The 14,428-nt window shown below is 35.6% G+C and overlaps 1 protein-coding gene across 2 annotated transcripts; it reads right to left on the bottom strand.

The window, feature by feature from the left end:
- Window positions 1-4,309: 4,309 nt before the first annotated feature.
- On the bottom strand, window positions 4,310-14,074 carry LOC114188738. 2 transcript variants are annotated; one of them, XR_003605424.1, is made up of 12 exons: window positions 13,891-14,074; window positions 13,679-13,812; window positions 13,497-13,578; window positions 12,206-12,276; window positions 11,999-12,100; window positions 11,818-11,907; window positions 5,842-5,916; window positions 5,710-5,742; window positions 5,550-5,624; window positions 5,181-5,237; window positions 4,835-5,098; window positions 4,310-4,669 (listed from the first exon to the last, which is right to left on the bottom strand). XR_003605424.1 is itself a non-coding variant. In XM_028077370.1 (11 exons), exons 1-11 carry the CDS (start codon window positions 13,943-13,945, stop codon window positions 4,922-4,924), a joined length of 951 nt encoding a protein of 316 aa, XP_027933171.1. In that variant the 5' UTR covers window positions 13,946-14,074; the 3' UTR covers window positions 4,310-4,921. The 2 variants fall into 2 exon arrangements, 1 of the variants encoding a protein (XP_027933171.1); XM_028077370.1 differs by having other exon boundaries at window positions 4,310-5,098.
- Window positions 14,075-14,428: the final 354 nt, after the last annotated feature.

Here is a 14,428-nt window from a genome sequence, read left to right as displayed (position 1 = left end):
TTGATAAGCTCACATTACAAATGAATCAAATGCAACAACACAATCAACAACAGTTCGAAAGGCTCCAAAAGTTTAATGAAGATGTGAGCGTGAGATTAGAGGGAGTGAGAGAAGAAGAAGGAGACATGATGATTCAGACCATTCTTCTCATAATGATGAAGCAGCACATGTTTTTAGGCCACGGCGAGGCCAAAGACGTGAGGCATTTGGGAAATACATGCTTAGGAGGGATAATGATGAGGAGGAGCATGATTTTAGGCCTAGACAAGGCCAGAGACAAGAGGATTTCGGGAACCACGCACCTCGAAGAGATAAAATGTGGAAGAAGATTATAATTCCTAAATTTAATGGAGCTAATGACCCGGAAGCTTACCTGGCATGGGAAATGAAGCTTGACCAAATCTTCAACTCTTACGATTATGAGGATGATGATAAGGTGCTTATAGCTTTCTTGGAGTTTGAAGGCTATGCTATGAATTGGTGGAATCAAATCACGTGGACATAGCTAGAAGAAGGCGGTTGCCAATTTCTACATGGGAGCAATTAAAGGTAGCTATGAAGGAAAGATTTGTGCCTCTTTATTATAAAAAAGAGATCTTCAACAAATTACAAAGACTTACACAGGAAAATAAAGTGTTGAAGAGTATGTTCAAGAGATGGAGGTCACCTTGATGAAAGTTGAAGTGGAAGAAACACATATGGCTACAATGGTTAGATTCTTGAATGGATTAAATAGGGAGATTCAAGATGTGGTGGAAACGCACCATTATGAGACCTTGGAGGATCTTATTCATCAAGCCACCAGAGTGGAACAACAACTCAAGAGAAGAAGCGCCTATAGGAAGTCATCCACCTCATGGAGAGATACGGAGAAATATAAGAAGGAGGAAGCTACTTCTACCATTCCTAAATCTAAGGAGAAGGAGTCCTCAAATAGTAAAGTAACTTCTCAAGCTAGTAATGATGATTCTTCACGTTCTAGTGCAATAAAATGTTTTAAATGTTTGGGTAGAAGACATACGCAGCTGAATGTCCCAATAGAAGAACTATGATGTTGTTGGCGAATGGTGAGTACATTAGTGAGCATTATGTGGGTGAATCATCTGAATCATCTAGTAGTGATGAGGAGGAAAAGGAGTGTGAAGTCCCCCCTGTGGAGGGAGACCTCTTGATGGTTAGACGGTTGTTGGGTAGTATGAATAAGGAGGAATATGAGACCCAAAGAAGAAATATTTTCCATTCTAGATGTATGGTTAGAGGAAAGGTGTGTTCACTCATCATTGATGGAGGAATTTGTACAAATGTAGCTAGTAAACGGCTAGTAGAAAAGCTTGGTTTGGTGACATCTATGCACCCTAGTCCTTATATTTTGCAATGCTTGAGTGAGGATGGAGAATTGGTGGTAGATAAGCAAGTGAACATTGCTTTCTCTATCGGTAAATATGTCGATGAGGTAGTATGTGATATGATACCTATGGAGGCGAGTCACTTGTTGTTGGGGAGGCCTTGGCAATATGATAGAAAAGTAACCCATGATGGTCTAACAAATAAGTATTCTTTCCTGTTTAAGGGGCAAAAGGTGTCCCTAACACCTTTATCTCCTAGAGAAGTTTGTGAGGATCAAATTAAGATGAGAGTGAGAAGAGAGCAAGAGAGAAAAGAAGGAAGAAAGAAAATTACAGAAAAAGGCAAGAAAAAGGAAGGTAAAAAATAAGGAGTGATAAAAGCCTTTTATTGAGAGAAAAAGAAATACACAGAGTGTTGATTAAGAAACAACCCTTATATTTGCTTATGCCTAACAATATTTGTCTCTCTTCTATGCAAGCTTATTTGTCTTTAGGTATGGAGCAACATCTCAAAAAGTATGATGATGTCTTTCCTAAAGACATCCCTCATGGTTTACCTCCTAAAAGGGGTACTGAGTATAATATAGATCTCATTCAGGGTGCATCCCTTCCTAATAGGTTAACCTATAGGAGTAACACAGAAGAAACTAAAGAGATACAGAAGCATGTGGCGCAACTTATGGACAAAGGATCGGTTCAGGAAAGTTTGAGTCCCTGTGCTATTCTAGTCATTCTGGTACCTATGAAAGATAGACTGGGGTCAATGTGCAATACCTACAGGGCCATCAAATATATCATTATAAGGTGCGTATTTGACCCGGGAGGACCTTTCAGAATTCGGGTCAAATTCTCTCCAAACAGGGGAGAATGATAAAGAATCTTCAAGTGAGACAAATTTAAGGACAAATTGTCTTTAAGAAGGAGGATACGATAGAAGTCTATTTCCTAAACTTCAAGCGGTACGAATTTGAGAACAAATTCTCTTCAAGAAGGAGGGAATGATAAAGGATTGTCTCCACACAAGAAGAACTTGAAAATGAACTTTTGGATTTTCTTTTAGAAATTAGTTATGTTTTATGTTTTTGGGGTTTGATCTTTCTTTTATAATTAGTTTATGCTTTTATGTTTTGGGCTTGGACCTTCTTGTAAGGTTTGCAGGTTTGCTTAAACTTATGTGCCTATAAATAAAGGTACTAAAAATTGATGTAGACACTTTTAGTCATATATTGAATTTGATTTCATTAAAGAAAGGGTTCTTTTTGTTCTTGGCTTAGGCCTCTGATTCTTATCAAATATTAACATCTTTGTGACGAATCTTCACTTGACTTATCAATCTGCTAGATTGTGCCGTCCTCCATCTTTGTCTTATTCTGCGTTTTTCTCTAATTTATTCGTGTCGTGCCTCTTGAGGATTCAAATTCAGAAACAATCATACTATTTTCTAGATAGAATCATATCACATTCTTATACAAAATTATCAAACAAAATGTTACAAGATTTTGCGAAAAATAAATTCCAGACTATTTTAAAAATATAGTCAATCCACTCTTCCATATCTTGTCATTTGGTAGCAAAACATGTTTCAAAATATGACTCGATAAATGAAATTGTTGAAAGGGAAAGATGGAGACGAATGATGCCCAAACATTATGCCTAAGTGACAACGTGCAACTACTGGTTTACACCGAAATATTGTATTAATTACAATTAGAGAATATTTAATTTCTGTAACTTTGATATTCAAACATTTCAAATCAATCTACATTAAATATGTGATATTTATTCCTGTCTCAACAGAATTAATTTTGGCATTAGCATGACATTAACCAGGCATCATTAGCATAACCCATTTTAATAAATATCTGAAGGAATATTGCAGAACCATTTTTAAGACACTTGAGACGGGGTGTGCCAGGCAAACTTTGACCGACGTAAAAAATACATTGCTAAATTATCAAAATAATGAAACAGCAAATACATTTTACAAGGGTAATATTAGTTTTTCACATGAAGCACTAAATATGCCAACTCAGCAAGTGTAAAACAATTATATCATCTTGCAGAATTTTTCCGCTGCACCACCTTGATCGAACAACCACAATAGGCTATGGGATGCAGAGAAGACAGAGGAGCATCACCTAGAATAGGGTTTTTTGTTTTGTATACCATTCTTTTGTTATAAAGAATCTTGCAAGAAATTATCTTGATGAATTCACCAAAATAAAGGCTATTATTGACTCTAACTTCAAATCAAGGACTTTGGCCCATTGAAATACTTCTTTGGATTAGAGGTGGCACATTCCAAATTGGAAACATCAATTTGTCAAAGGATATATTGTTTGGATCTTCTATGTGAATCTGGTCTACTTGGATCAAAGCCTGCCAAAACTCTTTTTGATCATTCAATTAAGTTATTAAGATGCAGGAAAGCCATTTGAAGATGTAACATTCAAGATGTAACAGCATACAAAAGATTAATTGAAAAGCTACTTTACTTATACACCACTAGACCAAACATCACGTTAGCCACTCAGTAACTTAGCCAATTTCTAAATAAGCCCAACACTGACACACTATAGAGCTGTTTGCAGAATAGTCAGATATCTTAAAATCAGTCTAGGTAGAGGATTATTCTTTACAAGAAAATCTGAAATTTAACTGTTAAGATTCTCTGATGGAGACAGGGCTGGTTGTCCTGATTCTAAAAAGCTCATTTCAGGATATTGCTTCTTTTTGGGTTCATCATTAATTTCTTGGAAAGCAGAGAAGCAAAAACTGTGTCAAGATGTTCCTCTGAAGCATACTATAGGACACTCTTTGTTGTTGCTTGTGAGTTACAATGGTTGCTATTTCTTTTACATGACCTACAAATCACTTTTTCTAGAGCATCCATATCCTCTATTGTGATAATCAAAGTGCCCTACACAGTTGTCAACCCTATTTTTTATGAGAGAACAAAGCACTTGAAAATTGAAGATTGATTGTCACTTTGTTTGAACAAAACTTGAAGAGGAGTCTTGCGTTTACTATCAATTTTATCCAAAGAACAACTAGCTGATTTTCTTTACAAAAGCATTACCTCTTACAATCTTCACACCATTCATTTCCAAGCTGGGCATGATTGATATTTCCCATGCTCCAGTTTGTGGGGAATGTCAAATTATCAAATCAATGAAACAACAAGTACATTTCACAAAGGTGATATTGGGTCTTCCCGTGAAGCACTAAATATGCCAACTCAGCAAGTGCAAAACAATTATATCATCCCTGCACAATCTTTTCCGCTGCGCCACCTTGACCTAACAACCACAGCAGGCAATGGACTGCAAAGAAGACACAGGAGCGTCACCTAGAATATGGTTTTTTATTTTTTATACCCTTCTTTTGTTTAAATAAAGAATGATCTAGTCATTGTATTCAGATTTTTTTTCCTTATCATAATATATCAATGAAATTCTCCTTTCTTTTCTTCCTTTAATGTTTCATACATTTTAAGATATATTGCAATCACCATCTGCTCTCCATGTGAGAAGTACTGAATCTATTGGGATCGAGCAGGTTCATCAGAATAAATACTAATCGCTCGCCAACCCAGTAAGGCCCTTGCTCACAGCAATGCCCAAAGGAAAAGACCTGTGTATTCTTTGTTTCGAAGCAGGTTCCTTGTCATTTGAAGAAATGAGACCAACTTTCTTTGTTATTATGGACGAATTCTCAGCTGTGTCACTAGTTGTAGCAATGAATTGTAAACCCTGAAACATATACTAAAAATAAGTAAGCATGTTTGACTAGAACTTGAAAAACTTGATCCTAAAAATGCCATAGCTGATTAACCTGGAGTGATTTTTTCTCAAGTGTCGTCACTGTACTAGTTGTCGGTTCTGCAATATCCTATAAAATCAGTCACAAATCAAGGATCAGATATCTTAATCACTGACAGAAGAATTGTGTTTTAATCAGAAACCACAAAAATCTTAATCACTGACAGAAGAATTGTGTTTTAGTCACTGACAGAAGAATTTGCACAAGAAACCACAAAAAAATTCCTTCATACAGAAATCTTAATCACTGACAGAAGAATTGTGTTTTAATCAGAAACTAGAAGTCTTATATCATAAAAACCTTTCTGCTTTCCACACAATTTTATACACTGGATAAGGCAATAAATGGGATAAAATACAAATGAAGATGAAAAAATATAACCTTGTAACCATTTGGTCTGTCGCTAAATCCATCAGCAAATTGGCATAAATACCAGAGACCTGAATTGGTCATTTCCTGCACGATAACAAGGGAAATATATAAATATTTATAAGAAAACTTGCTAGAACGTAACCTATGCCTGCAATAATAAATTTATAACCTGCTTGCCTTCAACAAGCTCGAGTTTCCCTTCCTATCAAGTTGATTGATTAAGTCAAGTTAGAACATCAACAAGAGCACAATTTCAGTCGATTGGATGCTTAAAAAAAGGAGAAAAGAGAGTCCGATTTACCAGCCCAGAAATCATGTTGTGTATAACTTCAATATCAAATCCAATCTGAGAAAGGTTTGACTTCACTTCATTCACCTGCGTGCCAAAAAAATAAAAAATAAAAATGGAATACTTCTTAACACATTAAAAAGAATTTTACCAAAGGAGCTTAACCAACTGCAAAACTAACAGCAAATACAACATTTGAAGGACCAAATAAATCTTTCTTTTCATTAAGGTAACTCCTTATTAAAAATACAAACCTATAAATCTCATCCGATTAACTTTGAAGAAAGGCCAATAGTGAATAACAGCCATGGTAAGAAAGAGGCAAAAAGTAATTTTGGCAACAAGAGAAAAAACTATAACTATAATCAAGGCTATATAATGGGTGTATCATTTTTCCACTAGCCTAGCTTTAAGACAATCAACTTTACTGTTAGGGTAAACTTTTATGGCATAAACATGCTTGCAGCGTGTCGCTGTTACAGTGGTACCAGAGAGGAAAGGCCAAGAGGAAAGAATAGACTTTATTAGAATGAAAATAGTACTCATCCACTGGTTACTTTGACAGAACCGGACTCTCCACATGTCGGAATATATTTTATGAACTTAGATATTATTCCTAATATATTTTAATTCTGTATATTTTTGTATCTTGCTTTTATTAATAGTTGTTAAGATATCATTAATATCTTATTTTCTGTTTCTATTGTTATTATTTTACATATGTATTTTTGGCTTAACCCATATTTTCTTTATTATAAATATAGCCCCTGTGTGTATTTTCTACACCAGGGAGATTAATCTCAAACCTAGCTTCACTATATTTAATATGGTATCTAGAGCTTAAGGAATTCTTTTTTGCCTTTGTCACTAATCCACTGCCACCGCTGCCTTTCGCCTCCTTTTGCCGCCGTCCGCTGCCGTCACCGTTGTCGGAGATCTAGTTTCAACCGACGACCACACGGTTTTGCTCGTCTCGGCCAAGCGACCCCAACGTTGTTGGTTTCGTGGTCATCGGAGGTCCCACGCACCGTCTAACCATCTCAGTTGTCGTCTGCTTCCGCCATGAGTGGCGGTGGGTGCACTGTCGTTTCCGACGCCGATCACCACCGCTGCACTCGCCTCGTCCTCAACTTTCCAGATATGGGCTTTGTGTTTCTATTGGCGCACTTTCAATTTTTAGGATTTCTCTCTCTCCTCCATGGCGTCTTCCGTTGCTACTTCATCCACTTTTGTTGCCTCCATGTCTGATTCGTCTGTTTTTCATCCAAATGTCAATGTGCAGTTGCCCATTGATAAGTTAGATGGCAAGAATTATTCGGCATGGGCGTCCGAAGTTAAACTTTGGCTTGAGAGTCAGGGCTATCTTGATCATCTTACCCTCAATGTGACTGATGTTGATCCCATTGAGCTTCCTCGTTGGAAGAGAATTGATGCTCACTTATGCACGGTTCTCAAGAATATGATTCACGCTTCTTTGAAACCTCTGTTTTGTGCCTACGGCACATTTTGTGAAGTCTAGGAACAAACCAAATTACTGTACACCAATGACACTCAACGTCTATATGGTGTCTGTCATGACCTGCTTAATGTTGTTGCTTCTCGTACTCAGGATCCTAGCAGATTATGTGTTAAGGTGACAGATCTTTTTCATGAATTTAATGAAGTATTACCTCCTGCCTCTACTCCAACGAAAGAAATCAAGCAACAATCAGGGTTCTTCATGGTTGTGATGTTACGGACTTGCTAAAAAATATTCTCATGTTCGTGATCAGATTTTGGGTTATACTATTATACCCAGTTTTACCTCTACTTGTTTCACCATTTTGCATATGCCTTGTCAACCTTCCATTGATCCACCTGTCCATGCCAATGATTCCTCTACTTTGGTATCTCAACGTGATGATCGACACCGCTCACACAAGCCGGAAAAAGGGCGTCACAAGTGTGATCATTTGGCAAGTTCGGCCAAAAATTGATCGCTATTATGCCTTACATGGTCGTCCTCCTCGATCTGCTGTTGTTCTTCACACTGATCCACCGTCACAACCATCTCCTGCGGATCCTCATTCATTTGTTTCTGCCACCGACAAATTTGCTTTCTTCAATGAATTTCTCAAATGGAGTGAGGATCGTAAGCTTTCTAGTTCCACGGCTTATGTTGCCCACACAGGTACATCTTTTGTTAGTCTGACTCAATCTTCATCTGTTGGTCCTTGGATGTTCGACTCAGGTGTCACCTCACATTACTGGTAACAAATCTTTGTTTTCTTCTTTGTCCTCTCTGGATAATTTACCCTCTGTTACAATGGCTAATGGGTCTCGTGTTTTAGCTTATGGTGTTGGGACTATCGATCTTTTTCCTTTTTTATCCATTGATAATGTTCTTTATGTCCCTGGGTCTCCTTTTAACTTATTATCTATTAGTCGTCTAACTCGATCTCTTGATTGTGTTATTTCCTTTACCTAATCTTTTGTTTGTTTACAGGACCGGAATTCGAGACAGGTGATTGGCACCGGATGTGAGTGTCATGGTCTTTATCATCTCCGCCCTTCTTCTCATGTTGGTGCAGTTATGGAGTCTCCACCTCTTCTTCTTCATGCTCAATTAGGCCATCATAGTCTTGCCAAGTTGTAGCAGCTTGTTCCTGGCTTCTCCAAGTTGTCCAAGTTGGTGTGTGAGTTGTATTAGTTAGGCAAGCATAGTCGTAGTTCTTTTCCTCGTTGTGTCGCACACAGCGTTTCATTCCCTTTTGCCTTAGTTCACTCTGATATTTGGGGACTTAGTCGTGTTGCATCTAGTCTAGGTTTTCAATACTTTGTTACTTTTATTGATGATTATTCACGGTGTACTTGGTTACTTTTAATGAAGAGTTGTTCTGAATTATTTCATATCTTTCAATCTTTTTTTAATGAAATTCAAACTCAATTTGGTGTTCCTATTAAAATTTTGCGAAGTGATAATAGTCGTGAACTACTAGACATTGCACCTTCTTTGGTGGAAACCTAGTAAGTTGGTCCCAATGAGCATGAAGATAGAGAAATTGGGATTGTTCACGTTTGAGATAGAGTTAGGGACATCATGAGTGTGTTTCTAGTTTGAATCACGATTCGGAGTGCAATATGAACAATACAACTGCAATATGAACAATCCAAATAATACAACTACAATTAGAGAACATAAATGAGTTTTCCTACTATTCGTATCGTGGGGGTTGTGAATCGTATCATACCAGGTGATACGAATCGTGTATCGTACGATACTTACTACCATGCTATGAGGTTATATTATGACAATAAATTTGCAATTAGTATAGTTCACAACCCAATACAGCATGATAGAACTAAACATATTGGAAGTGGACAGACATTTATCAAAGAAAAACTTGATAGTGACATGACTTGAACTCCATGTGTCCACTCAAGATCAACTTACAAACATACTCACCAAGGGACTGAACCGCAATAACTTTGAAAGAATTATATCCAAGCTAGGAATGGAGAAGACTTATTCACCAGCATAAGGGGGTGTCAAAATATATTTGAGGAAGATTTAGATATTATTCCTACTGTATTTTAATTTTGTATATTTGTTGTATCTTGTTTTTATTACTAGCATAACAATCCTGCAATCTCAGAGATTTGTTTACTAGAATAGGTTATTCTTATTTCCGAAAATATCCAACAAATGTATGTATATAAAGAGATATAATAAGAAACTATTTCTATTAAACTTAAGACCACATTACACTATTTTGTTGTTCTCACCCTCCTAAGCAATGATATGTGGAATATTGGATGAACCTTACTATTTCTAAGTAAGTTCAATTTATGTGCCACTAATCCAATCAATGTAACACCCAATTTGGCCTATATATACATGGACTCAATTTCTCATTCAACTTTGACCACAGTCTTCAATTTATAAGGTTAGATTTTGACAAAACTCAATCACCTACTTGAAATTCTAGATCTTGTTTGTGTTATTGACCTGCATTCTCATATAATCTTGAGACGTCAGTAAATTAGCTTTTGAATTTGCTAACAACTTATCTCATTGTTGAGTAAGTCGATTAATCTTTTCCACTATAGAAGGAATTGTGGTTCCTTTGAACAATAATGTAGGGTCCCTGCCATACAGTGCTTTAAAACGGGTCATTTTAGAAGCAGCACTATAGTTCTTATTGAACCAAAATTTAGCACAGCTTAGAAAATAAGACCACGTACTCAGCTAAGTTCCTATAAGACAATGCAAACAAGTTTCTAAACAATAATTAATGACCTTTGTTTGTCGATGGTATGGTGTACTAAATTTTAATTTGGTACCCACTTTAGTCATCAACTCTATCCCAAACTTGCTCAAAAAACTAAAGTCTCGTCATTCACAATTGATGAAGGAAAACCATGCCCATATGGAACACAACGGCCACATCACTTGTTGTAAATGAATGTCTTAATTCAATGAAATGAGCAAAATTTTCTATTTGTCCACAATAACCAAAATAGTATGCTTCCCTTACGACTTTGGTAACTTGAAGCTTTTTTATTTGTGAGTATCACAAGGTATCACCCTAACAGGTAGTGGTGAATTTATGCATCAATCGCCATTCAAGCTCTTTCTAACAACCCTTGACTCCAAAATGTTAAAGGTCTTCCTTTCTTATGCATAACAGCTAGATGCATTCATCTCTATCATAAATGGTTTGGAAAATTTTGATATGGCAAATATAGGTAACCTTGACCAAATAATGTCATCTTTGTTTCATAGCTAAGTCACTAGCTTAGCAATCTTGCCATATGCTTTACAAATTTGCGGCAATAACCCTTTAGTCCAAGGAAACCACATGAACTCTTAACATCCCTTGGTGCTAACCATGAAGACATTGTGTCTACCTTCTTAAGATCATTTGTGAACCCTTCTTCTGATATTCTAGAACGTGTGGACCAAACATACATTTCTTCTTGTTTAACTTCAACTGATTTTGATCCACCACCTCCAAAACATGTTCTAAGTACTGCATATGTGAGTGAATGTCAATATTGAAGATTAGTTTATCATTGAAGAAAGCCATCACGAACTTCTACAGAAATGGTTTGAGAACTTCGTTCACAAGTGCCTGTAAGGTCAAGGGGGGCATTTGTTAATCCACTCATCAGTCCTAAATGTCGTATTCTGAATGTCTTCTCACCTGCATTTTGATCTAGTAGTAACCCAATTTTAAATATAATTTGGAAAATATCTCAACACATCTCTGCACCTTATCAAGCAGCCCATCTATAACCGGAATAGTAAACTTATTAGGTACTATTATCTTGTTTAAGGTTTTATAATCTACACAAAAAATGCCAACTCTCACCTTTCTCTTTCACCAAAACAATGGAGTTGGACCTCTTCCATCTCTAACCATTGACTTTGTTCTTTATGTTTGTTTGTCATTCAATTAACTAAATCTCATGACATTATCTTCACCTTCACTAAAAATGTTACCTCCCATAATAGCATATCAAGATGGACAATTTGACTTTAGATGTAAGTTGTATGGCCTATGTTTTCCTTGAGCTTATGGTATCCTCAACATACATGTCTCTATTGTCATCAAAAATCTGATTTGATTTGCTCGTAGAACAGTTATGATAAATTGTTATATCCTCTTCATGGTAGGTTAGAGATGTTGCATTCTCTTTTAGTTTCCCGCGGTTTTGACCTTTGCTTTTTGATATGCATCCCAAGTGCTTCTCTATTTTATATATTTTTATTGCTGATCAAAACAAAATTGTGCACTAAACAAACATATTGAATCAGTCATAACTATTCATGATTTTCTTTAACTGAAGCAATCTTAATGATTGATGCACCCAAGATCACAAATCAAGAGTGGTCTTTTGATCATATTTTATTGAGCTAGGAATTTCTTTTGATTAAACATTGCTTTAATGAATTACCTTAACACCTTTAATTATCTAGAAAAAAGGAAAATCCATTTCCCTTACATCATTTGATATAAGTTGACCCAACTCATTATGCTCTTCCAACTTCAAGTCAAGACCTTCCAACCTCTTTGTTAGATGCCTTTTTGTTGACTGCACAAATTAAAACCAAAATTCATCAGCAACACCCAAAGATGAAAAATGTTCATTTAGGAAAATAGGAATGCTAACATAAATTACTTACTGCCAATGTTTCGTGTACATTTTCTAATTGCTTTGACACAATTGCTACAGCATTAACCATATTCCTCTTTGTCACAAACATTACATCAGAAAATGACCATCCCTACAAGTGGCAAGAAATATATGGGTTTAGTCAACCTCATCACATTATATGTTGATTCCTAAATAAATGTACCTGTTATGGTAATGTGATTGGATTATTGCTTACCCTCCACCACATATAACAATATCCCATAGCTCCTATTGCAGCAGCAGGTAGTATGTAAGAGCCAATACCCCCTATGTTCAAACATTAACAACGACATATATAGTGAAGAAGAACTTGTATTTATAAAGAAAGGAAAAAAGAAAAATATTACACTTGATAATAAAATATCTTTACACCAGAAACAAATTTTCCATGATTACACAAATTGCCTGCACAAGGCCAGAAGATTGAGAATGTCCAAAACCACATCAATATGTAACAAATGAAATGAATATCTATCTCATGTCCAAGTCACTGAGGTCCTTCTTTGGTTATCTATCTCGCCAAAGACCCAAACTCATTCACTCCATTTCTCTCTATCTCTATGGTTAGTCATGGTATCCTTCTCAATAAGTTACTATTTACTTGTATAACATTTTATTCATAATTAGGAACATGTAAAGATCTTTTAGCATTTTTGTTGAGTGTTTATATGTATATAGTATGAAAAAAAACAAATAGAAGTCATCTCACTAAGTGTTATACTGTTGTAGCATTATTTCGGTCAGCCACCATGTGCCACTATCAAGGAATGATAAATATGGTGTAAAGATGTTAACATCAACTATTATCAAACAAGGAAATTTGAATTAATAAGGATTGCATAAGGGATGATTAAGAATTCTTTAAGAAATAAGTAGACACACTTAACTGGTAAATTTGAATTTGGTTGACTGAAGCCATCTTGGAGAACCCCAAAAGCATACAGTTTATAACTTAAAGTTAGAGTTTCCTTGACGCATGGTTAAAAGAAATAGATTTTAAAAGGTTAAGGTAGATAAACTCTTCAATAAGCACTTGTAAAAATAAGAAGGAAAAAAAATTAAGCTTCTCCCATAAGTTTAAAAGCTAATTTAAAGTCCAAAAGCTTATTTACCTTAAGCATACACTATTATTTACTTATAGGAGAAGATGAATTCAGTTTACAATCTTATTTTCATTTTCTACTAAACACTTGACTTGTATCCAATTAAGGCCTATGTATACTAGTAACTTCATTAAGCATAAGACAATTATCATTAATAATTCCTATACAATGTAATGTGAGAAGCAAGCCTACAAAGAAAATGAGCATTGGTTGGTCAACTTAGCATCATAATCAGGAAACATGTTCACATATAACATTACTCAGTAGCATTCTATCATAGATTAATCGAGGTCTAAAAAGTAAATTAGTTTATCCTCTGATGTTTAATTCCACAACTGAAGAAACAAAAATACCCAAAATTGCAACAGAATTCAGCGTAAGTACCAGATGAAGAAGAATTCGCATTGAAGATAGTCACAGGGCGAGACAACGTCAACTCCCTAATCTCATGTGCTAGCTCTCGAATCTGAGCTTAAAATACACGGTTAAATAAACAATTCAATACGGTGTGTGGCAAAGAAACAGAAAAGAATTGCGCGTATCATGATGACATGATAAATACGCACCTGTGCAGCAATAAGCGCAGCGTCGTATCTGCCGGGTGAAATCTCAGCATCGTCGACGCCCTTGAGTAACTCCTGAAGCTGTGCGATGAGACCAGATAACTGGCCACTCCTCAGCAAAACAGAACCACTCAAACCTAACGAAGAAGCAAAAGCAAAACAAGTTAATCGATAAAGGAGTTGGTAATAATAAACCCAATCGTTCGCTTACTTACCGGCTCCGACCAGAATGAGAACCTTGGAGGTGTTCACGCCTGCTTGCAACGCCATGCTATTCTCCAATCCTCTTCGTCTCAAATTATGTATGACCGACCAATTCTGACTTTTGCCTTGTCCTACTCCTTCAATCACCAATTCTTCAACAGAAAGGACTGAATTTCAATTTGATTTTCTTAGTACAAAATAATTAATAAAGCCTGCCGTCAATTTATTGAATAAATATTAAGTACAAAATAAATAAGAAAAAATATATATATTTGGCCAAAGTTATACTATTTGAATAAATTTCTTCCGGAATATGCTTAGAATAATAAAACAAAGTAAATAAATAAATATTTTTTTTATAAACTAAAATTAGCTTTTATATAATAAAATTTGTTTTGCCCTTTATAAAACAACTTATCTATAAATTGATCTATGACGTTGTAATTATAATCCATCTCAGAATAAGTGAGATGATGAAATTTTTGTAAATAAAATAAAATATTAAATTATTAAGATTATAAAGAATAAGTGAGATGACGAAATTTTTTT

Source organism: Vigna unguiculata, chromosome 6, assembly GCF_004118075.2.
Source record: "Vigna unguiculata cultivar IT97K-499-35 chromosome 6, ASM411807v1, whole genome shotgun sequence".
Taxonomy (NCBI): domain Eukaryota; kingdom Viridiplantae; phylum Streptophyta; class Magnoliopsida; order Fabales; family Fabaceae; genus Vigna; species Vigna unguiculata.
The sequence above is the reverse complement of the archived record's forward strand: the minus strand, read 5'-3'. Positions and strand labels throughout refer to the sequence as shown.

Excerpts from the sequence above, each read along its gene's own strand:
- LOC114188738 (XM_028077370.1), bottom strand. The coding sequence starts at position 13,945 with ATGGCGTTGCAAGCAGGCGTGAACACCTCCAAGGTTCTCATTCTGGTC. Across the intron at positions 13,813-13,890 it reads TCTCATTCTGGTCGGAGCCG|GTTTGAGTGGTTCTGTTTTG; the intron begins GTAAGTAAGCGA and ends CTTCTTCGTTAG. Across the intron at positions 13,579-13,678 it reads CTGCGCTTATTGCTGCACAG|ATTCGAGAGCTAGCACATGA; the intron begins GTGCGTATTTAT and ends TTTTAAGCTCAG.